The sequence below is a fragment of the Schistocerca nitens genome, chromosome 5 (genome assembly GCF_023898315.1).
Source record: "Schistocerca nitens isolate TAMUIC-IGC-003100 chromosome 5, iqSchNite1.1, whole genome shotgun sequence".
Lineage (NCBI taxonomy): Eukaryota > Metazoa > Arthropoda > Insecta > Orthoptera > Acrididae > Schistocerca > Schistocerca nitens.
This window is the reverse complement of record NC_064618.1, coordinates 765,928,787-765,955,030: the sequence shown is the minus strand read 5'-3', so window position 1 is coordinate 765,955,030 and position 26,244 is coordinate 765,928,787. Positions and strand designations below refer to the sequence as shown.

At 38.0% G+C, this 26,244-nt stretch overlaps 1 protein-coding gene across 1 annotated transcript in view; it reads left to right on the top strand.

Moving 5' to 3' along the window:
* Positions 1 to 25,847, top strand: part of LOC126260939 (serine palmitoyltransferase 1-like) — a 151,714-nt gene extending 125,867 nt beyond the window's left edge. The window contains exons 9-11 of the mRNA XM_049958445.1: positions 14,275 to 14,528; positions 14,643 to 14,766; positions 25,434 to 25,847. Coding sequence (XP_049814402.1) covers positions 14,275 to 14,528; positions 14,643 to 14,766; positions 25,434 to 25,546 — 491 coding nt within the window. The 3' untranslated portion in view covers positions 25,547 to 25,847. The remainder of the gene's footprint in view (positions 1 to 14,274; positions 14,529 to 14,642; positions 14,767 to 25,433) is intronic.
* Positions 25,848 to 26,244: the final 397 nt, after the last annotated feature.

Genomic DNA, 26,244 nt, shown 5'->3' with positions numbered 1-26,244 from the left:
CATATTGTTCAATAACTCCTTTGTACTCATGTCACACTTTACTATCAACGTCCTACGTAACTACAGTGTAGTCTCTGTAGGCAAAAATTGACTTGGACTGTATCTGGCTAGCTCCTTTTAACTGATTGAATATGCACATGCTTCAATTGAAGCTTCTTTGTGCGTAACTTTGCGTTACATAAATTTGCAACAAGTTTGCCTCCCGTGGTGCCCTCGGGTCACTACTGGGTGCATTATTTTCTCTGATAACATTGGTGAGATAATAAAGTTCTCAGGGCCTCATATTACTGATATTATTCTGGGTTCAAGTCTGTCAATCTGACAGCTACACATATATACATACATACATACACATAATAGAAAAGATTGTGCCAAGAAATATTTCAAATTTGACACACATATTGGAAATTATGTAGTACACTAACTAATCCTTACTAAAATGTTCTTCTTGACTGAACTTTGTCACAGCTTAACACTACAAATAATTGCACTAATCAGATTATCTGTGCAAACATTTAGAGCATGGTTTAGATAACACAAATTAAAAGAGTACATAACACAAATATCCATACACATGAGAAAGTCAATCATATTCTTATAACTAAACACTTCTACACTAGTACACACATTATCAATGTTCATTATTTACAAAAGAGTGGTGTCCACATAGGACTATTAGTCTTTTACTGTAGGAATGCTTTTACATCCTTACGCGGATACAGTCCCCGTACTCTCCCTGAGTGGGGATCTGCTAAGAGATAGCTACACTCACGTGGCACAGTTACTACTCTAAAAGGTCCATTGTACACCAATTGCCACTTGCTATTCTGTTTCAAGGATGCCGAGGACTTAGGATGATTGCGTAAGAGTACCAAGTCCCCAACACTAAATTTTTGGTTATTCGTCACATGTCGGTTATATTTTTCTTTCCTTTTCTGAGCACACCTGGTAAGGTTGCACCCTGCTTTTCTTATCTTCCATCTCATGTGTTTATATGCAATGTATAACCTGAAAAATTTATTTAACTCTCCAAATGTTCTCTCTACTATTTCCTACTCGGACCAAGGAATGGAGTATGAGGCTCGACAGTAAGTTTCGTGAGGCTTTACCTCGATCTTGTACTGATATCCCTTAACAAATCTGTATAATTAAATAATAACTGGTACCAAATCCTGCTGTTGTATTGAATTCAAATTTTCGGACTGTGATACTTTATTCACTAATGTGTCCATATTTGCTTTTGATTGATCACCTTGTACGTCAGGATAATAGAGATTCTGTCCTAGACAATGATTGTCTAAATGTAGTATCGACTGATTCCTACATTTTATGTTAATAGGGTTACAATTAGGTACAGGTACCTCTTCAGATCTGAGCATGGACAATTCTATTCTCCTACCAGCATTCATCAAACTTAATTTTCCCCGAGAAAGGTCGATTATTGCGTCCCTTTCTCTTAAAAAATCTACCCCCAAAATGCAGGCTACCTTTAAACCCTTTACTACCAGGAATGAGCACGCTATGGCTTCATCCCCTAAATACATCTCTACCCGCACTTGGAGTTTAATTATTTGTCGCTGTGCACTTATGGCTCCAGTGACTCTACAATTATTCACGGGAAAAGTTAGCATACGCCTTTCCTTCCCCAGTACTTTGAATAAGTCCATACTCATGACACTAACAGTAGCACCTGTATCTACGACTGCTTGCACATCAATATTGTTAATTTTAATCTCTATTATCGCTTGTACTTTGTCTTTGTGCTCCTTTATGCACGTGGATGGTTCAGTTATTAATTCATCTCCCAACTGTACCCCGTCATTATACCTAAGGATACAGATTTTGTTCGGTGTCTTGTTCTGTGTCGGGCTGCTCTCACTCCAAACCTCAGCCGACGATGGAGAGCGTATCTCGGCTGCATCTAGTTTGTTGAATTATTGCTAGTGGATGGGCGTGGCTGCTCTGTGTCACTGACCTCCACTATGTGCACGTTGTGTTGCGTCGGCCGCCACGGTTGCGCAATTGGCGCATTTTGTGGTGGCGGTCGGTTATTGTCATACCTATCACTGTTTTGCCGATCCGGACTGGGCCTCTGGTTCTGTGGCCAAGTTCGGTTTGCATCATTATAAGTATTAGTGTTGTACGGCCCCCTGGCATTTTTCCATCTATGATTGCTTGGTGGGCCTGTTTCATACCGGTCATCAAACCTCCTCTTCCGGTCATTATTCACCGGCGGACTATTGACGTTCCGGTCTCTACCTCTATTTCCGTTTTGTGCATACTCTTGTCTCCTATTATTACCTCCGCCGTTTCCATTACTTGGTGGAGGCGTGTTATTTCTACCATTTCTATAACCGTTTCCGTTACTTCTAGCCTGTTCAAAGGCTGCCTTAACGTCCTCCTGAATCAGGTCAATTGAGTCCAGAACAGACAAGAAATGTTCCATATCATTTTCAGGCACGTGTATAAGTTTTTCCTTTACATGAATCGGCAAGTGTGATTTCAAAAGCCTGATCAAATCCCGGGATGAAATCTGTTCGTCCCAGTAACGGGTCTTATTAATGTACTTCTCAAAATATTTTCGCAAATTGCCTAGTCGTGGAGAATACGGCTCTGGATTATATACCTCCTTCCGTAATCTCTCTTGAATACATGTTGACCAATATTTGGCCAAGAATGCCTTTTCGAATTGCTCATATGTATCGCAACTGTCAGCTGCTTCGGTTGCCCATAATGCAGCATCTCCTTGTATGTAAGACATAACGAACTGTATTTTCTGGGTATGACTCCAAACGCTAGGCAAAATGTTTCTAAATCCCTTGATAAACACTACAGGATGAACAGATTTCTTCTCCGTTGTAAAGATCTGAAACTGTCGGTTCCTAATCAGACTTTCTTCAATCACTACTTTGGAATGACATTTATTTGTTCCGCTTACATTGGTTGCCTGTTCTGTCTCGCAGTCGCAATTTTTTACTGCAGTATTTATATGCCTATCATTGTTGGACCTGGCTGGCGTGACATACGCCTGCGCATCGTCATGCCGCAAGCTAAGCTCTATCTCGGCAAGACGACGGTCCACACTCCGCTGCCACAGCGGAATGTCTTTTTGCATAGTTTGAGCCCACATCTCTGGCCTCAATTGCGGCGTGCACTTTCTCATCTATTTCCTTTGTGAATTTACGTTCTACTTTGTCCACTTGTTCGATCACTTTGTCCTCAATTACTTGAGTTGTGTCAAGTTCTAGTTGTTCGACCTTATTAGTCAGGACACTAATTTCCTCTACGATATTGGCGTTAGCCACTTGAATACTGTCTACTCTTTCGCTTAATTCATGCACTATTTTGGGTATGGTTTCATATTTTTGTTTCAAACTAACAATATCACTTTGCATAACTTCTAAAGTTCGCATCAACTGCAAGTCCCTCTCCTGCAGGCGTCAGTCACGCTCTGCTTGTTTAGCATCACGTTCTTTATCACGCTCTGCTTGTTTGCATGCAAATTCAGCTACCAATCTCTGGTCACGCTCTGCTTGCATATGTACAAATTCAGCTTGAAAATTGAGCATGCGCTCGAACATAAGTCTTAATGATTGCACTTCTGACATCACACCACTCTCTGGTCCGTGTCCAGTGCTTGCGGATGGCACAGTATTTCCGCTATCAACTGAATCACTGGGTGGCAGTGGCAACATTTCTTGCCCTTCTGCCCCCAGATTCTCACATTGTACTTCCTGAACTACGTCACTAACATTACATTGTGTCCCACTTTCCAACTCGGTATCACTACTTACTGACTGTTGCTCATTATCCATGTTGATATCTTTCTGACTACGCAATCTAACCATAGTAAACAAAAGAAATAAAATCTGATCTAAATATCCTAACACTCAGGTTTCACTGACATAATCACACAAGAAATGGACATTAACTAATACACACTTACTATATACCACAATGACTAACTACCTAAATGTCCTGTTATTTTAAAACAAAGTACTAACAACAAGCACACCACTAATGATCCGAGAACACTGCACTGAGGCTACTTTACTACCCACAGGACAACTACACTGTAGCTTTACCTTTTGGTGATTATCTTGGGTGCAGCTGCCCCCTGATATTGTGGTAGGTAATTAATTTTTCGAAATAATGAGCTCTCTTCTTCAGCTTGCCTCTGGGTACATAGTGTTCTCATGCAAAAAATCATACACAGGTATTACCACACAATATTGGTTATGAAATACATACAATACATAGAAAAATTATTAAATGTTCTGCAACAAAGTTCGACTATATTAATTCCCTAGTTATCTCACTGGTATTTAGTGGCCACTGCACATTCGAGCCCCACGTTGGGCGCCAATTTAACGAAATCGTCTCGGAATATGAATGGAATTGATTTGATTTGAAATTTCGTTAAAGAATAAATAATAAATTTTATCTTTGCTTTTAAGTTAATTTTCTTTCGTGCGAACTTTGTTGTAGAACCACTCTCTTATTTTCGTGTGGTAATAAAAAATTTTACTTTCTTAAGAATTACGTACATTTAAAGAAAAAATAATTACGTGCACTCATATTAACTGGATAATAATATTTAGTTGAGAATTGAGTCCTTTAAATCATTGGGCCTTGGCATACACTTTCCAGATGCAGTGGGTTTTTTGTTAAATATTTTTACTGAATTTTATCCCGGCAATAGCCACAGAACACAAGATTATCTCCATTAGCAGAAAATGTTTTAATTATTGCCAAGCCGACATTTATCACTGATCAAACCTACTTCACTATGCATTTGAGTTATTTTAAAGAACCAAACTGTTTAAATTTCAATGTTAACTAACATTAACTATCCGCCTACGAATGCACAAACGTATAATTAATTCAAATTTTATCAGCCACAGGATCACTGAAAAGGAAAAACAATTTCTTAATTCACTATTGATTTTTATGCATCTGTTCCCGATTTACGGGTTTGATAATTTTTTAAATGTGCCGCCTCTTCAGATCTGCGATTGTTGGTCGCGGCACAGCCCAGCAACACCGCTAAAAAATGCTGAAAAATTCTTAAAGAAATTTTATAGATGACGTGGGCAAGCTAATTTACATAAATAATTCACACTTTTGATAAATACTGATATATTTAGCTCAAACAACAATTCAACTCACATTAATTCGTAACGCATCGTCTAATGGCGGCTAAGTCCAGACAGAGACAAAAGAAGTCTACACATTCGTTAAAAGCTTCTTCACAGTGTCCTACCTCGATAACGTCTGAACAGAGAAGACCAAAGAATACATAATGTTTAGTCCTTATATAGCATTTCCCGACTATTAACATTTCTTTGTAAATTGACGATATTATTCTCTTCTGGCACATTTTTATATCTCTGATACCGCAAATACTGACACATTTTACATTCACATAATAAATACAGAAAAATTCCTATCCTAAATACAGAGAAATATTACAACAAAAATATAAGGAGAATACAAATGTTTGTTACACCACATTCAGTAATATTTTTGTTCAATAATTACGATATATACAACTTGCCCAGAGCGGCGTATATGGTACAAATAAACTGTGAAAATGCCAGGGAACGTTACACTTGGTGAATGTTAATTAAAGTTCAGTTAAAAAGTGGATCACAGCTTCATTAGTTATGATGTAATATATGTGAGTAATTCAGTCAATGCACATTACTGAGAGCTACAATTTGGAGGGCTGATCGCTTTTGTACTATAAATATTGTAAGTTATTAATCATTTACAGAGTTTCAGTCATATAAAACTTCTTAATGTTGTAACTTCCCATTGCACAGAATAGCCATAGCGTACGGATCTCTGTGCCGGCACGTTCCCAGGAGCTCAGTCTGTCAGTTTACCTGATGATGGCGACATGTATGATCTGATCGCCGAAATATTGTGCCCGTTGGACACTGTAGACCAGCAGTACACCCGTGGATATTTTGATTACTATGCTTTATCTGGTTGATTTGTATTTATACTTTCGTGATACCAAAATATGCTGGTGTACACATTCCCACACATTGAAGATCTGCCTTCCTCTCTCTCTCTCCTTCTCTTTTTTTTTTTTTTTGGGGGGGGGGGGGTGGGGGTGGTTAGGAATTCCTGCACTGGTGTATAAACCCTTCACCATTCTGGAGAAAATCCAGGATTTTGTTTTCTTTTCTGCATATACTCCCTGACGTCACCCATCTATTGCAGAATCGTATAATGTTTTTTGATCTCAAACATAAGGGAGGATCCTAAAAAGAACGAACTACTCCATACTAACTAAGATGGATTGTGATAACATCAGTTGTGCAAAACCCATCTTGGGCTTATATCACATGACATCCTAAAACCTATGGTGGTGCAATACTTCTTGACTTCTAAAAAGCATTTTACTCATACCACACCAATGCTTATTAACAAAAGTGCAGGGTAGTTATAATTAAACTACTGCTACTTGAGTGTGCTCCCATGAAAAATGAGTGAGTGTAGGATAATGAAACTTTGTGGAAACATTTGTAAGGACATGTGAAAGAGAAGTAACAAATAAATCATTGAAAGAAACACTTTATAATTTCCACATTAGATGGTAACATTCATTAAATGCATACCATGTTTACATTCCAGGTTGCAAACGTTGCTCCATGTGATGACCATCTGCATCCACATCATCCTGAACCCACACTAGAGACACCATTTCACAACTGTTCGCAGCACTTTTTAATGGTGGACCATGGAATGTTCAGCTGTTATGACACAGCTTGTGCACTGCGTAATGGTTGCACATTGCATCCAGCATTCTCAGCCATGATAACAGCAACTTCTTCAACATTTTGTGGCACAATTGGCCGTCGGCCTCTCCAAGAGCAGTTCCCAAATGGCCAGTTTATTCGAACTTCTAAATCATGTTCTTCAACCCCATTGTGGAAAGAGGACCTCTCTGTATTCCTTTAATGTGTGGATATTCACAATGAGCAACAGCACTTGCTGTTGTTTTGATAAGACACCTTTACAACTAAAACACTGCGCACCTTATCCAGACTGTCAGCAACTATAATGCACACTGATGCTTGAGTTTCATCTCTTTATGTCACCGTATGAGCACCAGTGCCTAATGGCAAGTTATGAGACTAAAACTACTAACAGCACAGATCCTGCAGCACAATCTGCTGAATATCATTCCTAGGTAGTTGGGTATCCATAAAGTAAATATTTTCCATTACACCAGGTCAAGTAGCAAAAGTTTAATTATAACCACAATATGCAATCATAGGAGTTATCATACAGAATTAACGACTGACTTGTGAATTTCTTGGTAGAAAGAGTGCAGCATTTTATCCTCAATGGAGAGTCATTGACAGGTGTAGAACTAACTACAGGCATGCCTTAATTTTCATGTCGTATATTAATGAGGTGGGGAAGAAAATATTAATAATAACTTCAGATGTTTTGTAGATGATGCAGTTATCTCTAATTAAATACCTACTGAAGTAATCTGCACAAATATTCAATCAAATTGTGAGAAGATTTAAAAGTGATGCTAAGGCTGGCAAATCCTTTTAAATGTTCAGAGCACTTTACAAAATGAAAAAAACATAGTGTTCTATAACTACAATATCAATGAATCACATTTTTGATCAGTAAACTCATACAAATACTTCGGTGTAATAATTTGTAAGGATATAAAATGAAACGATCACTGAGACTCAGTTATAGTTAAAGCAGGCAGCAAACTTTGGTTCATTGATAACAGATTGGGCCTACATTGGAGACTGCTTACTAAGCACTCATGTCACCCATTTTAGAATGTTGCTCAGTTTTGTGGGATCCATACCAAACAGGACAGATACAGTTGACGTTGATATACACTGTTAGCTGCCCCAAGCAGAAGACATTCATTGTTGGTGCTCCACAGTTTTCACGATTTGCCCCAAGCAGAAGACATTCATTGTTGGTGCTCCACAGTTTTCACGATTTTGACTGTGATAATCTAATGCTGTAGTATTCATCCTTAGCATGCCTGTGTACAAGGTGTCACAAATTCACCATGTTTTTCTGTTTTAATATCTCATTTTAGCTGTTAATAACATCAATTCTTAAAACCAATTGGTATTACTGGTTACATGCCAGACCTGTAAATTAAAAGAGAATTGGGAACCTAAATTTTAATTCAAATTATTTGTTTACTGTTCTGTAAAATATTACACTAGCCTCAATTGATCTCACTATGTATGCTATCCTCAGGCATAGAATGAGTTAGTTGCTGTTCATAAGCAGCTGGAAATTGCCCTGGCTACTGTCAAGTGACTTAAAGCTTCTGCTATTGGATGTGGTGGGAGGCCTACTAAGAGTCATGTACCAGATTTACCAAAAGTACATCAAGTACTGTCCTCTACTGTGGATACTGTTCCCTTGACAAGAAGCACAAGATCTCTCACTGTTCAGTTACTTGACTGTGAATAATAAGTCAAGTAGGTCTAGATGCTCTGTATAGGGGAGACAGGGACCAGGGACAACTCATGGTATTGTACGAAGCTGCCTAGCTGACAATGTGGAGGTGCTACCTTCCATTGAAACCAAAACTGAGCCATTGAGATTCACTTCACTGTTGGAAAATGTGTTGTATTCTGTGTCAAGGAGAGGCAGTGTAAAATGACAGGGGTGTATCAATCCTCGGCAGTTCAGACATGCAACGAATTATGTTTCCCCTGAGGGAAGTGTCAGCAACGGATGGGAGGATGAACTCAGTGTATATGCCTGGAGGCCATTCCGACAGCCATTGAGGGAGCAGGGCGCAAACCAACAGCAGATTTTGGCATATGTTGGGACAAATGATGCCTGTCATCTGGGCTCTGCGGTCATGCTTGGGTGGTTCCAGATGGCGTAAAAGGTTGAGAATATTGAGTTTCAACAAAGCTCACAATCTGCAGCATTGTCTGCAGAACTGATCGTGACCCATGGTTCTGAGTCAGTTGGAAGCTATAAAGAGATTGTAGAGGTTCTGTGGCAAGCTAGGCTGTGACTTCCTAGACTTGGTCCATAGATTTAACTGTAGGGACACTCTAAATGGGCCAGCTGTGCACTACATATCAGGAGCTAGAAGCTGCTATACAGGTAGCTGACTGTATGTGGGGTGCACACAAGGGTTTTTTCGGAATGGGCAAATATCAATCTAGTCCAGATAACAACAGTTGTAAGAGACTGAGAAATATCAGTGTAAGATCCAAAGAAATGTCCCTCCCCCCCCCCCCCCCCCCTCAAGGTGAGACTATTAAAATCCTAATGGTTAACTGCCAAAGCATTCACAACAAAGTGCCAGTATTTGAAGTGCTCAGAAGAAGCAGTGAAACTCACATGATTCTAGTTACAGAAAGCTAGTTAAAGCCGACAATGTGAGAAGTCTTAGCTGTATATTATCAAAAGATCTCTCACAAAACCCAAAGAAATTCTGTTTGTATGTAAAGGCTGTTAGTGGGTCAAACTTGGTGTACAAACACTCATGAGTAAGGCAAAGCTCCAGGGCCTGATAGAAACCATGTTAGATTCCATACTGTATTTGCCATTGAGTTAGCCCCTCTTTTAACCACAATATACCAATGATCCCTTGGACAGAAAGCTGCCCAGTGGTTGGAAGAAAGCACAGGTCACACCCATCTGCAAGGCTGTAAGGAGGGCAGCAAAAGTGATCCACAAAACTACCATCCATTATCCCTGACATCAATTTGTTGTATAATCTTAGGACATATTCTGAATTCACACATGATGAGGTATCCCAAACAAAATTAATTCCTCCAAGCTAAATATCATGGATTCCAAAAACATCAGTCATGTGAAATGCAACTTGCATTTTTCGCATATGACATTCTGAAAGCCATGGTCAAGGCTTTTAGATGGGTGCAGTATTTCTTGACTTCCCAAAGACATTTGATTCAGTATCCCACATACATTTATTTTCAAAAGCACAAATACATGGGGTATCAAGTGAGATTTGTGACTGGAATTGTGAGGAGTACACACCTTGTTATCTTAAATGCAGAGACATCAACAGAAATAACTTCTGGTGTGCCCCAGGGAATTGTGTTGGGACACTATCTGTTCATGTAGTGTATCAGTGTCCCTGCACACAATACTAATACGTAGTAACCCCAGACTTTTTGCAGATGGTGCAGTTATCTATAATGAGGTATTGTCAGAAAAAAGCTGCACAAATATTCAATTAGATGTTGATAAGATTTCAAAATGGTGCAGAGATTTGTAATTTGCTTTAAATTATCCAAAATATATATTTTTGCACTTCACAGAATGGAAAAACCTAATAACTATGACTGCAATATATCAGTGTCACTGGTGTAATTGGCCAACTCATACAAATACCTCAGTGTAACAATTTGAAGGGATATGGAATGGAATGATCACATTGGCTCAGTTGTAGGTAAAGCAAGTAGCAGCCTGCAGTTCTTTTGTAGAATACTGGTGAAATGCAATTAGTGTAGAAAGGTGATTATGTACAAAACACTTATGTGATCCATCCTAAACTATTGCTCAAGTGTATGCAACCATACCAAATAGTACTAAGAAGGGGTGTTTAATGAGTATAAAGAACAGATTGTCAGAGAGGTCCTGAAAGAAATGATCTGGCAGACTCTTAAAGATAAAAGCAAACTATCCCATTAAAGTCTACTTCAGAAGTTTTTTGAAGCAACATGAAGTGATGGGTGTAGGAATATACAGGGTGCATTCAAGTTCTAAGGCCTCCGATTTTTTTTCTAATTAACTACTCACCCGAAATTGATGAAACTGGCGTTACTTCTCGACGTAATCGCCCTGCAGACGTACACATTTTTCACAATGCTGATGCCATGATTCCATGGCAGCGGCGAAGGCTTCTTTAGGAGTCTGTTTTGACCACTGGAAAATCGCTGAGGCAATAGCAGCACGGCTGGTGAATGTGCGGCCACGGAGAGTGTCTTTCATTGTTGGAAAAAGCCAAAAGTCACTAGGAGCCAGGTCAGGTGAGTAGGGAGCATGAGGAATCACTTCAAAGTTGTTATCACGAAGAAACTGTTGCGTAACATTAGCTCGATGTGCGGGTGCGTTGTCTTGGTCAAACAGCACACGCGCAGCCCTTCCCGGATGTTTTTGTTGCAGTGCAGGAAGGAATTTGTTCTTCAAAACATTTTCGTAGGATGCACCTGTTACCGTAGTGCCCTTTGAAACGCAATGGGTAAGGATTACGCCCTCGCTGTCCCAGAACATGGACACCATCATTTTTTCAGCACTGGCGGTTACCTGAAATTTTTTTGGTGGCGGTGAATCTGTGTGCTTCCATTGAGCTGACTGGCGCTTTGTTTCTGGATTGAAACATGGCATCCACGTCTCATCCATTGTCACAACCGACGAAAAGAAAGTCCCATTCATGCTGTCGTTGCGCGTCAACATTGCTTCACAACATGCCACACGGGCAGCCATGTGGTCGTCCGTCAGCATTCGTGGCACCCACCTGGATGACACTTTTCGCATTTTCAGGTCGTCATGCAGGATTGTGTGCACAGAACCCACAGAAATGCCAACTCTGGAGGCGATCTGTTCAACAGTCATTCGGCGATCCCCCAAAACAATTCTCTCCAGTTTCTCGATCATGTCGTCAGACCTGCTTGTGCGAGCCCGAGGTTGTTTTGGTTTGTTGTCACACGATGTTCTGCCTTCATTAAACTGTCACACCCACGAACACACTTTCGACACATCCATAACTCCATCACCACATGTCTCCTTCAACTGTCGATGAATTTCAGTTGGTTTCACAACACGCAAATTCAGAAAACGAATGATAGCACGCTGTTCAAGTAAGGAAAACGTCGCCATTTTAAGTATTTAAAACAGTTCTCATTCTCGCCGCTGGCGGTAAAATTCCATCTGCCGTACAGTGCTGCCATCTCTGGGACGTATTGACAATGAACGCGGCCTCATTTTAAAACAATGCGCATGTTTCTATCTCTTTCCAGTCCGGAGAAAAAAAATCGGAGGCCTTAGAGCTTGAATGCACCTCGTACAATAGCCCCCTATCACTTCCATAGGGGTAGCAAAGACAAAATTTGGCTAATAACAGCATGGAGTGTGGTCTTTAAGCAATCATTCTTCCTTTTCTTCATACTTGAATGGAACAAGAAAAAGCCCTAAGTATTGGAACAATGGGAAGTACCCTCTGTCATGCACTTCTTTGTGTTTTGCAGGGTTATGTATAGATGTAGATACATAGAGGGGCAACACAAATGGTCATGGTCTTGTTTGATCTTTGAGACAATATCATGCAATTGCTGAAAAACTATCTGGCAGATGGTTGAAGATACAGTAGACATCATACAGTGCTAAAACATACTTCCATAGTGTGCAGAATTAGTGAAGAGAATTAGTCACATCACACTATTGGCTGAGAGACTCTAAGGGGTTGTTCAGCTGCCTGATCAAAATCATTTTCTTCCTCCACACACAAATGCTTTCTTTCCACAGGGCATAGAAGAGGTACATCATCTAAAGTATATTTTTTTAGGATAGGTGACCGCAACGTGTGTGTGTGTGTGTGTGTGTGTGTGTGTGTGTGTAGAAGGGGAGGGGAGGGGAGGGGGGGGGGCTGTACCACCAGGATTCAGATTGGTAACTTTCGAATTGAACACCACTGCACAGATGTGCACTAGCATCCTTGCATACAAAGATGGATTTGAGGCACCAGTCATAAGCCAGTAATGTAGGGATATACTACTTTTCCATACATTTTGCTCTGATAGGAATCATGAAGATAGTAATTGACTAATAACAGCATTCACACAGGCATTTAAGCAGTCATCTTCCCACACAACAGTATGCAGATGGAACAAGACGAAAACATACTATGTCGCAAAATTTCGAACCACCTTCTACCTTGCATTTCACAATAGTTTGCTGAGTATGGGTGTAGGTGCAGAATGGACCACCAGCAAGACATAAGCAAAATAATAGAATGGAGCAAAGACTATGAATTAGACCTTTGTCTGGATGCCATAGATTTTGAGAAAGCTTTTATTTTAAAATCAGCTACCATTCTTTGAGAAATGAGGCATTGATTCAACATATGTTAGTGCACTGAAGAATGTACACATCAAGAAACAAAATGGCGAGTGTAGATTAGAGGTTTCAGGTGGCCCTAGAGGAAGTTTTCGCAAGGAGGAATAGCGTTATCAGTGATTGTTAACCATTTCTGCTTGTTTGTCTACTAGTTTTCTTTGTTCAGTGACCTCTCATTTTGTAGTGTATTAATGACAATCAACTTATCAACTTAAGGTCTCAGAAACCTGCCCCTCCACCCGTCTCCCCACCTTCAAATCTTTTCTGTTTTCTCCCTGAAGAATATAGTTAGTTGTTAGGTGTGAAAGCTAAGAATATTGTTTATTTCTCACCATATAACGGAAATGCTGAGTTGTGCGTGTGCGCAAATGCAACTAACACACACAAGTTGCGTTTGCATGTGTGTGTGTGTGTGTGTGTGTGTGTGTGTGTGTGTGTGTGTTGTAGTCTATTTTTGATGAAGGCCTTTTGGCCGAAAGCTTATTTTGTGACATTCTTTTTGTTGTGCCTGTCAGCGACTCAGCGTCTCTGCTATATGGTGAGTGGCAACTTTCCTTTTCATAATATTGTTAAATTCCATCCTGAATTTTCCATTGTTTAATATTGTTTATTTTCTATTTGAAATGTTTCTCTTGACAGTAGTGGAAATTGCATCTCCTAAAGAGATGTACTGGCCAACCGTTTTGTCTTCCTCTAATTTTAAGAAGGAAATATTTTGCTGTGTTTCAAGACATAAAGGAAAACTAAAAATCTGATCAATAGTAACTGGGTGTATGACATTAGAAAACCTGCTGAAGCAGCATATCTACAGGTTGCTGAAGATCGTATGTGGTCTTTATCCAACAGAGATGTCAAAAAGATAATTATGATAATATGTGACCCTTTCGTCATACTCATACCCGACAGTAAATTAAATTTCACTGCTTGTAGTTGAGTGTAGTGCAACTTGCCCATTTGTGATAAATTATCATTTGTTTACGTAGCTGACAAGTAATACTTAGCAGGCTTAAGTATTGATTACGGTGCGATTCTGAAGGTTTGAGGAGTGCTGCTCCATAACAATTCTCAAAAATCAGCTAATCAGTTTCCACCAAATATTGTGAATGGTATTTTTTACACTGTGTAGGAAGTAATAAAGGTTCATTTTGTTCTTTTCAGGTTATTTCTTCTCAGCATCTTTGCCACCATTGCTTGCAACAGCTGCTATAACAGCCTTGGAACTAATGAATAGAGATCAAAGCATGTTTGTGGATCTTCGGAAGAAATGTGAACTTGTCCATAGCAAATTTCAGTCAATAGAAGATCTGAAAGTGATAGGCCATTGTTATTCACCTGTAAAATATTTGGTATTTAAGGACCACATAAGCTCTGGACTGCATTCCAAACGTACATATGAAGCCATTGCTGACTATGTAAGTTGCTATAATAATATACTCTTTTATGTTTACTCTGAAAGGTACTTGATCATTAATGTATAAATGCCTGGAAATGCAGTCTGTTGTTGATACTTATTTAATATTTTTCAGTCCGCAGCTCGTGGTCGTGCGGTAGCGTTCTCGCTTCCCGCGCCAGGGTTCCCGGGTTCGATTCCCGGCGGGGTCAGGGATTTTCTCTGCCTCGTGATGACTGGGTGTTGTGTGATGTCCTTAGGTTAGTTAGGTTTAAGTAGTTCTAAGTTCTAGGGGACTGATGACCGTAGATGTTAAGTCCCATAGTGCTCAGAGCCATTTCAATATTTTTCAACATTTTCCTGATTTCAGTGAAATACTATCAGAATTTGATTAAACGTCTAGGCTATCCAGACATCTTGTTACATTTTCTTTGATTGGCTTATAGCCAGAAAGTTGTTGATACTACAGAAATTTCTTCAGTTTATTTTGAAGATATAGTTTAGTTTCTTAAATGTATCCCTGTGACATTTAAGTGTTAATTTTAATATTATAAGAAGTTGGTGCCCCACAGTCCATAAATATTTGAAAAATGTCATGATCACAGCCAAGAGCTGCTGATGGAAATGTCCTTATCGTATAGTGAGTTTCAGTCTACAGATCATCATCAGGTATCATAAGATATTTACAACAGCATACAACAAAGTATAAAATCAGTGACATCAAATAATGTAAAATCTATTACTCATCACTGTTGTTAAATAGTATTAAAAATTACACTGTCAGCAGTAACAACGTACCAGACACTGTTTCCTATTTGGCTTGGTCACCCGTGGGTGGTGTATCTGAAGTGACGAAATTCCCTTGCCCAGTATGCTGAAAGTCCCACAAAGGTCTTCACATACAGGCACTGTTCCCTAAATATAGTCCACAGTTTTCCCGCATATCATTACACACCACTAATCCTTTGACCAGCACAAGAACCAGCTGGAAAGAAGCATCCCCCCTCAGCAGACGTTATCATTCTGGGCTGGAGCAACTAAACCATGTCATTCATCAGGGCTTTCAACTAACTGTCATTATGCCCAGAAATGAGGTACATCTTACTCATTATCCCTGAGGCAAAAGTAAACCAGAGAAGTGGGAGTGGCATAGGGAAGAGTCAGGTTGTTGTGTAGGTTGCGTGGGTGATGGAATATCAGTTTTAGGATGAGTGGAAAGGATTGTAGGTAGGATGTGCCTCCTTTCTGGGCACGATGATAGATAGTCAAAACCCTGGTGAAGGACATAGTTCACTTGCTCCAGTCTGGGATGATACTGAGGTGATGAGGGGTGTGCTCCTTTGCAGCTAGCTCTTGGGGATGGTGGGAGGATTACGTGAGTGTGATGATATGGTGTGGGAAATCTGTTTGCAGACTAGGTTCAGGCGTAGTGTCTGTCTGTGAAGGCCTTTGTAAGACCTTCAGCAAACTGGACAAAGGAATTCTTCTCACTACAGATATGGCATCCATGATTGGCTGTTAAGTGGGAGTGATTTTTTGGTGTGGAAGATATGACAGCTGTCAGAATCCAGGAACTTTTGAAGGTTAGTGTGCTTGATATGGGCAGAGGTATGGATGGAACCAAGAGAGAGGTGAGGTCAATGTCCATGAAGAGGGCACATTTGACTGAGGAGGACCAGGTGAAGCAGATGAAAGAAAAGGTTTTGAGGCTGTGGAGGATAGGTTGTCCTGGCCCTAGAGCCAGATCATATATCACCAATGAACTAAACCAGAGAAGGGGTTTGGGAGGCTAGGTAATTTTCTTCTAGATGTCCCAAAAACAAAAAATTTTTGACGACCAATATTACATGTGAAAGCTTTAACTTTTCTTGTGGCTGTACTGTATGTATATTATTTTAAACCATCAACTTTTCCTATTTGTGTGTTTGGATGACTACCTCATGTATCCTATTCTCTGAATATCTGCTGTCATTGGCTCTCAAGATCATGTGACATGAGCTATGATTGGCTGACAAAAGCGCATTGCACGTTATCTTATTTCAATGCTTGGAAGCTACTGTGCTATTTTTGGTGGAATTCATGTTCACACTTCCGTACGAAGATATGCAGTGTGCATGTTACCGCACATCAAAGATCTTTCCAAAATTAATTGGTTTTTTGCTGGGTTCATTTCTGAAAGTGCCCCATGCTATTTGTTGGTATATAAAACCTGCACCATTCAGCGGATCAATAAGGTTTAGAGCTCTGAGGAAAAGTGTATTGTCACATAACATGAAAAATTGTGCTTTTCCCAGGGAAAAAGTGTATTTTTAAGTGGGAAATCCAGGAATTTAAATTTGTTTATTTACTTTTTCCATGGATACACCCTGCTGATTTTTGATTCTGTAGTTCATGTCATGTTTTCATAGGTTTACTGAGATTGAATATTGTTGCAATCCAGTATAATAGTTATTTCTTTTGACGAGTGAATCATTACCTTCTTTTCTTCCACGTTCAGGACGAGGACAGTTCAAACCTTCATCCAGCCATTGTGGTGTTACCTTTTTATTATCTTCTCCTCATTAGCTATTGAAACAACATCGCTTTGTAATGTAATTTTAATTTTCACCAAAAGCACTTTCTACACATCGCGGAAAAATACACGTCTTTCGTATCAAGATAAGAGAGAGAGAGAGACGTCCATTAGTTCTTAAAAACAAAAAACTACGCAAAAGTAAAAAAAAAAGAACAAAATTATTTATAAAATTGGTCGCTGGCGCAGCGCTCTTCTGCGTGCGCGATCGTAAATTATAACTTTGCGGAAGTCAAAGTACCATTACAATGCCTCCTCTACTGACACGCTCCGCAAGCGAGCGTGGCAGTATAGAAAATTTACATAGATACATACATATATGATAAAATAAGAAATTTACATATTACAAAAAATATTTCTGAGCACAACTCCAAAAATTTCATTACAAGTTCCCATTAGATTAGTGTTAAAGTGTTATAGGTTTAAATCTTCTGGTATATTTCCAACAGTGGCTGCTGTAAATAATTCTTTCCACATAAATCTATACGTTCACCTTTAGTTATAAGAATATATAAGACATCACACAAGTTATTATCTCAGGCATACCAGTCTTTCAATAAATAATATTTTTTTCACTACTTTCATTCTGTATTCCATGAGTACATGTGATATAGCGTTCAAATCTAGTTTCTCTCCTCTCAACATATTCTCAATTACTCATAACATTCTCACCTATCCATTATTCATTCTTCACAAAATAACATATACTTATTCCTCAGCATTATATATATATATATATATATATAACAGAGGGAAACATTCCACGTGGAAATATATATATATATATATATAAAAAGAAAGATGATGAGACTTACCAAACAAAAGCGCTGGCAGGTCGATAGACACACAAACAAACACAATATATATAATAATCATAATATTCATAATAATCATCATTTACTTTTTTACTTCAACAATAATAATAATAATATAATACCCTTTTTCTCATCTTATATTTTATTTACCTCTCTCCGTATTACTATTTGTCCTCTTATTAAACTAAAATTACATTCACTCATCTCATTCAGTCACGCACATCACTCATATCAACATTACTATTATCACATGCCTCCTAAAGAAAATAATTCTGTTTAGTTCTCTGCCTCCTCTAATGTGTATATGCCTCCTCTAATGTGTATATGCCTAAATAGCAACTCCTCTTATAACCAAATATCTTATTAGCTATTGGATGGTTCACATTGCTTTCTAGACTTACCTGCATTCATTAGATTGTAAGTATCTGTATAACTTAAATGTAGGCTCATCATAACTGTATATCATATTAATTATCTTCTCCTCAGTAGCTAACATTTTACTGTATGTATTTTTTCAAATGTCTGTGTGGATGTAGACCTCTGGGTTTATGTGTTAATGGATATTCTAATGAATAACAGCCAGGGTGTGGAATATTTGCAATTCGGTATGGTCCAGAGTATAAGATCTGCCATTTCCTGTTTAAATGTTTCAGTTTTGTGGGTTTAGGATGTGTTCTTAGTAAAACTAACTCATCAACTTGAAATGTTTGTGCTTTCCTGACACCTCTGTCATATTTCTGCTTTCTTTCCTTAGCTTTGTCACATAATGTTGTGTAAGCTTGTCTTACCTTTTCTTCTAAACTAACATGATTTGTTGTTGCTGTAAATTTAGGTAGAGGGTCTGTCCATTCATTTCTTTCTGTTTTATCCATAATTAATTCAGTTGGTGTGTATCCAGTAGAAATGTGAGTTAAATTGTTCACTATTTGTTCAAATGGTGCTAGGTATTCTACCCATTTTGTGTGCTTCTCTGGTGTGTGTGTTCTCATAAACTGTCCAAATTCTCGAAATGTTCTTTCTACCGGGTTTCCTGCTGCGTGAAATCTTGAAATTAAAATATGTTTAACATTCTGTTCTTCAATAAATGTCTTCCATTTTAAACTGGTAAAATATGCTGCATTATCCGTGATCATAACTTCAGGTTTTCCTATTCTTACAAAATAATCTGTTAATAGACGTCTGGTAATAGCAGTGGTAGAAACTGAACGTAAAGCATATAATTTTAAATACTTTGTGAAAACATCTAACACAGCAAGGATGTATTTCATTCCTCCACGTGCTTGTGGATAGGGTCCTGCAATATCTAAAGAAATTAGCTGTAATGGCCTCTTAGGTATGATTGGGTGCAATTCATTCATGCTTGTGCGATTAGAATATTTGGCTTTCTGACATATGATGCATTTCCTAATATTACTCAATACTCTTCGCCTTAAATTTGGAAAATAGCAATATTGTATAATCTTATCTGTACATTTGGTTACACCATAGTGTCCCCAAGTTCTGTGTGTAAATAAAATAAAATCATCAACATGAGCTTCAGGTAAGCAAACACACCAATGCTGTGATTCAGGGTTTCGTCGGTGAAATAATACTTCTTTGTGTAACGTGTAATATTTTTCAAGATGTGGGTCTGTTCCTGCACGTAATTTATTCTTTATCTGGATCCACCTGGGATCATTGTCCTGCAATATGGCTAACTTCCTGCACATGTTTTTGTAGTAAGGTGCAAATGTACCGTCATACATGAGTAAAATTTTGAAATCTGATGTTTGTTCTGTCACATCTGAAAATTCTTGTAGGCCTTGTGGCAAACGAGATAGAGCATCGGCTATAATGTTGGATTCTCCTTTTATATATATAATATCAAAATCATATTCTTGTAGTGATGCACACCAGCGTGCAAGACGTGGATGTAATAACTTGCATGATAGCAGGAAAGAAAGAGCTTGATGATCAGTATAAAGCTTAGTACGTTTTCCCCATAGAAAGTAGCGAAACTTGCGAAACGCCCATACTATGGCAAGTGTTTCGCGCTCGGTCACTGAATATGACTTTTCGCATTCAGTGAGCGTGCGGCTAGCAAAACTTATAGGTTTTATGACTGTTGGTTCATCTTCTACATGAATTTGGAATAAAAATGCTCCGAGCCCATAGGAACTTGCATCTGTTACTAGGCAAAAGTCTGACGTCATGTCAGGATGACATAACAACGGTGCATTAACTAAAGCATTCTTAATCGCTTCAAAATCTGTCTGACAGAACTCTGTCCATTTCCAAATATTATTTCTTTTGAGTAAAGATAGAAGATGTTGACTGTTAAGAAGGTGGTAGGGTACAAATTTCCTGAAGAATGAAGATAGACCAAGAAAGGCTTTGAGTTGTTTACGATTCTGTGGGGATGGAAAATTCTTTATTGCATCAATTTTTCTTGAGTCTGGATAAATGCCTTCAGTTGATATGATGTGACCAAGGAATTTGATTTCTCTCCTCCCTAATTTCGTCTTTGATAAATTGATAGTGACACCTGCGTCAGAAAATTTAGTCAGAAGTTACTTCAAAAGATTTACATGTTCTTCCCAAGTAGTGGTGGCAATGACAATGTCGTCAACATAAACTGTGATTTGTGATAACAATTGTGGTCCATGAACAGCATCTAAGGCTTCAATAAATACTCCAGCACTCACTCGTAGACCAAAGGGTAGAACACAAAATCGATAACTACGTCCCTCACATAGAAATGCAGTGTATTTACGACTGTTTTCATGGAGGTTCACCTGCCAAAATGATGAGCGGAGGTCGATATTGGTTAAATACTGTATATTATGAAATTTTAAAAGTTGTTCTTCCAAATTAATAGGTCGTGTGTTGATTGGGATTATAACTTTGTTAATTTCTCGTGCGTCCAGCACTAACCTTACACTACCATCCTCTTTATTAACTGCTAGTATCGGACTGCAATATGGTGAATGTGACCTTTCAATGATACCCCAAGCTTGCATTTTTTCAATCTCTTTCAAAACTGCGGGTTTCTTTGACCAAGGAATATTATAATATGTTCTACAGTATGTTTTGTGTGGTTTAACATCCATCTTATAAGTATAGCCTCTAATAATTCCAGGTTTCTCCACAAATACGTTAGCAAATTGCTGCAAAACTTCAAGTAATTCAAGTTGTTGTTCCTTCGTCAGATATTCAGATTCTGTGCATTTCTCATATAAATCATTAGGTTTAATTCCCTGAGATACAGCTTCATTAAAAGTTAAATCACATATGTTTATTGCTGGTGGATACACAAAATGTAACTGTTCAAATTTACCTTGTTTACTGTTTAAGTTTTTACCCTGTGTTAACTCTATTGTCAGTTGTTGTTGGTTTACGGTTAAATGACATTTCCCTTTTCCTAAATCTATGATTGCTTGATATTCATTCAAAAAGTCAATTCCTAATATGCAATGCATAACTAATTTGTCTACTACCAGAAAACTGTAATTGAGTGGTATATTTGAAAATGTGAAGTTAATTAGCACTTGAAATTTCACATTCTTTGATTTGTTACCGGTGGCACTTATAATGTGACAATTCTGTACTGGCAATGTTTGTATGTTCATTATTTGTTTGAGTTCATTATATAAGGACATTGAAATGACACTTGCTGCTGCTCCTGTATCTAACATTACTTCCACTTCATAACTACCAATCATAACTCGTGTTATAGCCTGAATAATCTTCTTTGTTTTACTGGTACTATTAAAATCTACATTCTGATATAATTCTTTTTCTATTTTCTTACCGTCATCATATCGGAGAAAACAAATCGTCGGTTCTGTTGCGCTCTGCTCCCTATTGACCGTAACTCGAGCGCTTAGCTCGGTCGTCGTTCGTTTTCCGGCAAATTCGGTTGTTGCTGCGAGTTGGGTTCATTGCCCAACTCAATAATATTTACATTTCTGTCGCGCGTCACCCAAGTATCAGCTGTTTGGCTGTTCACATTACCTCGCGTCGCATTGGGAGTTCCGTTAGGTACGAATTGAGGGTTGCTGTATTGCATGTGTCGTGGCGGTTGTCCATTGTGATTTCCCCATACATTATTTCGCCCATGACTGTAACTGGTATTGTCATTACTGTTATTCCTGCAATACATGTTTGGATGTTGTTGAATGTTATTTCTCTGAAAATATCCTGGATGGTACCTGTTATCGTCTCTTCTTTGATCTCTATAATTTCGGTTCGTTCTTCTGTTGTTATTTTGAATATAACTGTTATTGTTCTGATTGTAATTACTGTTCGGATAACCATTATAGTAATAATTACTGTTTCCTTGCCAATGCTGCGAGTTGTTTCTCCTAATATTGAATGGATTTGTCCCAGTGTAGTGTGAATTGTTTCTTTGAGTGTTTTGTTGTGGTGTCGGAGGCGGATTCCAATAGCCTCTGTCATTTCTGTTGTGTGTACGCGAATTGCTTGGATGGATCGGATACAGTTGATTGAAATTCCTGATCTCATCTCTGTAAACAACATCTATTTCATCAACATAACTAAAAAAATTCTTTATGTTGTCCTCGGACACTCCTATTAATTTATCACGGTAAGGAAATGGTAAGTGGCTTTTAAGTGTTCTAATTACATCTGGTAAATCTGCTGGTTTTGTCCAATATAATGTTTTGTCTAGGTAGCGTTCAAAGTATTGTCGTAAAGTCTCTTTCTTCGGGTTGTAAATTTCTGGATTGTATACTTCTCGTTTTAAACTTTGCTGTTCTGTGATCGACCAGAATTCCTCAAGAAATGCTTGTTCAAACTGTTCAAATGTTAAACATTGTCTTTTAATTGCTGCTCCCCACTTAGCTGCTCTTCCACGTAACAAATTTGTAACATATCGAATTTTGTCGGCCTCTAACCAATGTCTCGGGAAAATACCATCAAAAGAGCGAATGAAAACAATCGGATGCACTTTGTCTTTCTCATCACATGAAAATGTCTGAAAGTATCCATGTCGTACTAATGTTTCATCAGCTACTCCCGATGGTATTATGGGTCCTGTATTTTGTGTCAAATTGTGCATAGTATGTGGTGATGTCTGATAGTAATTTTGATCTTGTGGTAGCATTGAAAATGGTTCATTGGGATTTGTGTCACTCATTGGTAATTCTATTTTCAGCTGTGTGCTGGGTCTAGCATTATTACGATTCTCATTTATGTTTTGGTTGTCTGTTATGGGTTTTGGTATCACTGACGAACTTGGTATTACATTCTCTTTAAGTTTACGTACCTCTTTCTGAATATTATCTGTCTCTCCCTTTACTTGTTCCCTTGTCTTATCTAAAATGATCTGTGTCATTGTCTCAAACTTCTCATCTAAATAATCATCACATAATTTGCATTCATGAACAAGTTTTTCTGCTAGAGTTGTGTCATTCTTTAAAGATGCTACATCTGCTCTGTCTTCAAGCTTTTCTAACTTTTCCTGTAAGGATTTCTGCTCCAATGTTACATCATTTAATCTGTCTGAAAGGTCTGTAATCGTCAGGTCTAAGTGTTCTTGGGTTGTTTTTACGGAATTGTGTGACTGTCGTAATTCGTCAACTTGGGTACTGGTTTTCTGTTGTTCAAAAACTACTGTTAACAATTTCTCATTACATCGTTGTAAGTCAGTTTTTGTCTCGTCACTGAATTCCACAAATACCTTTTCTTGTCTCGTAACCTTGTCTGATAAGTCAGTAAATTTCCTTCCAAGACTACTGGTGGTTTCTGTCAAGTCGGCAATTTGTCTCGATTGTTTTTCAAAATTTTGTTTTATGTCCCGTGTCAGTTCATCGAATTTAGTGTCAAATTTCCCAATGTCACGTTTTAAATTGTCGTCTAAAGCGTCAAATCTTTTGTCTAAAGTGTCAAATTTTCTGTTTTGGTCACCAAGTAACCTCAGAATCTGGTTGAGCATCTCAGAGTCCTGTGTCTTAGTTTCGTCATTTTTTCGTGTCTGATTGATGTCTGGTTCTGAAGTTGACGATGTCAATGTCACGTTTTGTCGCATAGTACTCACTCTCCATTCGCCTGTATATCTGTTTAAATATAGAGGTTGTTGTCTTAATCGATCCGGTAAAATTATGTCTTGAACATCCTCCCTATTAAGTTCAATATTCATTTGACTGTCGGACATGTTTTGCAATGTGTCACTTTCACTAAGCTCGTCCGCGGAAACAATTTCTACGCGTCTAGCGTCCATCTTGCGATTTTCATAATTAATTGCAAATAAAACTTTCCAATGGTAAAAAAAAATTTTTTTTAAATATATGTTGAAATCTGAAATTTCTCTTATGGAAATGGATATTTCTATATGATTTCTAATTAGAAATTGAATTATTAAATTGGCACTGAAATTTCCCTCTCACAAATAAATGACTGTGAATATGCTCTTCACTTACCATTTCCAATAATAGTAGTAAATCAATTTTAACTACAATTTGAAAAAATAATTTCGAAATAAATGGATCGGAATAAAGGAAGTACAGATGGCTGCTTGAAACTGGAAAAAATGTAAATTTCTGTACTCACCAATTTTTTTTTCAGTCTTATGTTGCAAATGTAGCGTCAAATATACAGTTTTCAATCCAAAATTTTTTTTCGCGTCCGTGCAAATTATTTTATGGAACGTTATCCTTTTCCCTTTTTTTTTTTTTTTTTTTTTTTACCAAATTAATTTCCTCAGCATGAAAATGAAAATTAACACAAATTAATAACAGGGAAAACAATTTTGTTGTAAATTTCATGCACGTAAAACTACAATTGAAATGAATGAGACTTAGTCCAAATTCATTTTCTGATGCTATTAAGTGGTTAAAGTTAGACAAAATGTCCAAAATTTATAATAACTGCACTTGTATCAAATCCAAACTGCACTTGTATCAAATCCAAACGGCACTTGTATCAAATCCGAAGATTGCAAGTCCTGTCACCAGGACGCCAATTGTGGTGTTACCTTTTTATTATCTTCTCCTCATTAGCTATTGAAACAACATCGCTTTGTAATGTAATTTTAATTTTCACCAAAAGCACTTTCAACACATCGCGGAAAAATACACGTCTTTCGTATCAAGATAAGAGAGAGAGAGAGACGTCCATTAGTTCTTAAAAACAAAAAACTACGCAAAAGTAAAAAAAAAGAACAAAATTATTTATAAAATTGGTCGCTGGCGCAGCGCTCTTCTGCGTGCGCGATCGTAAATTATAACTTTGCGGAAGTCAAAGTACCATTACACCATCTTGATTTAATTTGTCCGTGATTTCTCTAAATTGCTCCAGGCAAATGCCAGGAGTGGTTCCTTTGAAAGGGGACAGCCGATTTACTTCCCCATCCTTCCCGAATCTGAACTTGTGCTCCATCTTTAATGACCTCATTGTCAACGGGACGTTAAACACTAATCTCCTCCTTCCTTTCTTGTTTAATATGTTATTAAATCAAACCTATGTACACCTATTTTTCTTTAAAATGAGTTGTTTAGCAACAATTCAAATAGCTGCTGCTATAAAATTTTCTTATTTGCAGTGTATCAAGCATGGTGTAGCGGTTATCACGCCATCATATCTAGAAGACAGAGAAAAACTCGACAGGGAATTGCAAAAAGGCATTCGTGTGACAGTGAATCGTTTGCTGACTGAGGATGAGATTAATCATGCTGCCTCTGTGATAAATTCTGCCTGTAAGGAAATCCTGAAATGTGCAAGTGACTGTTGTGAACAGTAACTGTAAAGATTTATTGAAAGGTTACAGAGTGTCCGATACATTAATCAGTGCTGTTGCATGATATTCATCCTTTTTAAAAGCCATTCCATGAAGTTTGTAGATATGTTGAAATGCACCTGTTTATGGGGAGTTGTAATTTTATAAACTATCTAATGTCACAAATTCGACTGTTTGTTTTATGTACATTACAATATACACTAAATATTTTCCAACTGAGTATTGTGTCTGTCCTATGTAATTCAACTGAAGTGACAGCAGAAAATTTGTGCTGGATCAAAGATGTGAACCAAGAATTCCTGATTTTACAGACAGTCACTGTACTGTTAAGCTTTTCAGGTGCTCTGATCCACCTCAATGTCATCCACTGTTCCCTATTATATGTAATTTCTTGCAACACTTAAAAAATTTACCAGGAACAGAATAAACAATCCTCATGAAAATATTAATTTTCAACAGATAGTTCACAAGCATGATTGTCTCATGAAGGAGGGAACTGGTAAAGTACAATCTGTATTTGGTCCACAGCTAGATGGTACACCAGAATTGCTGTTTATTTCAGAATTTAAGATTTTGTGTAATGTTCTAATGCATAATGGTAATAATTCATTGGTAT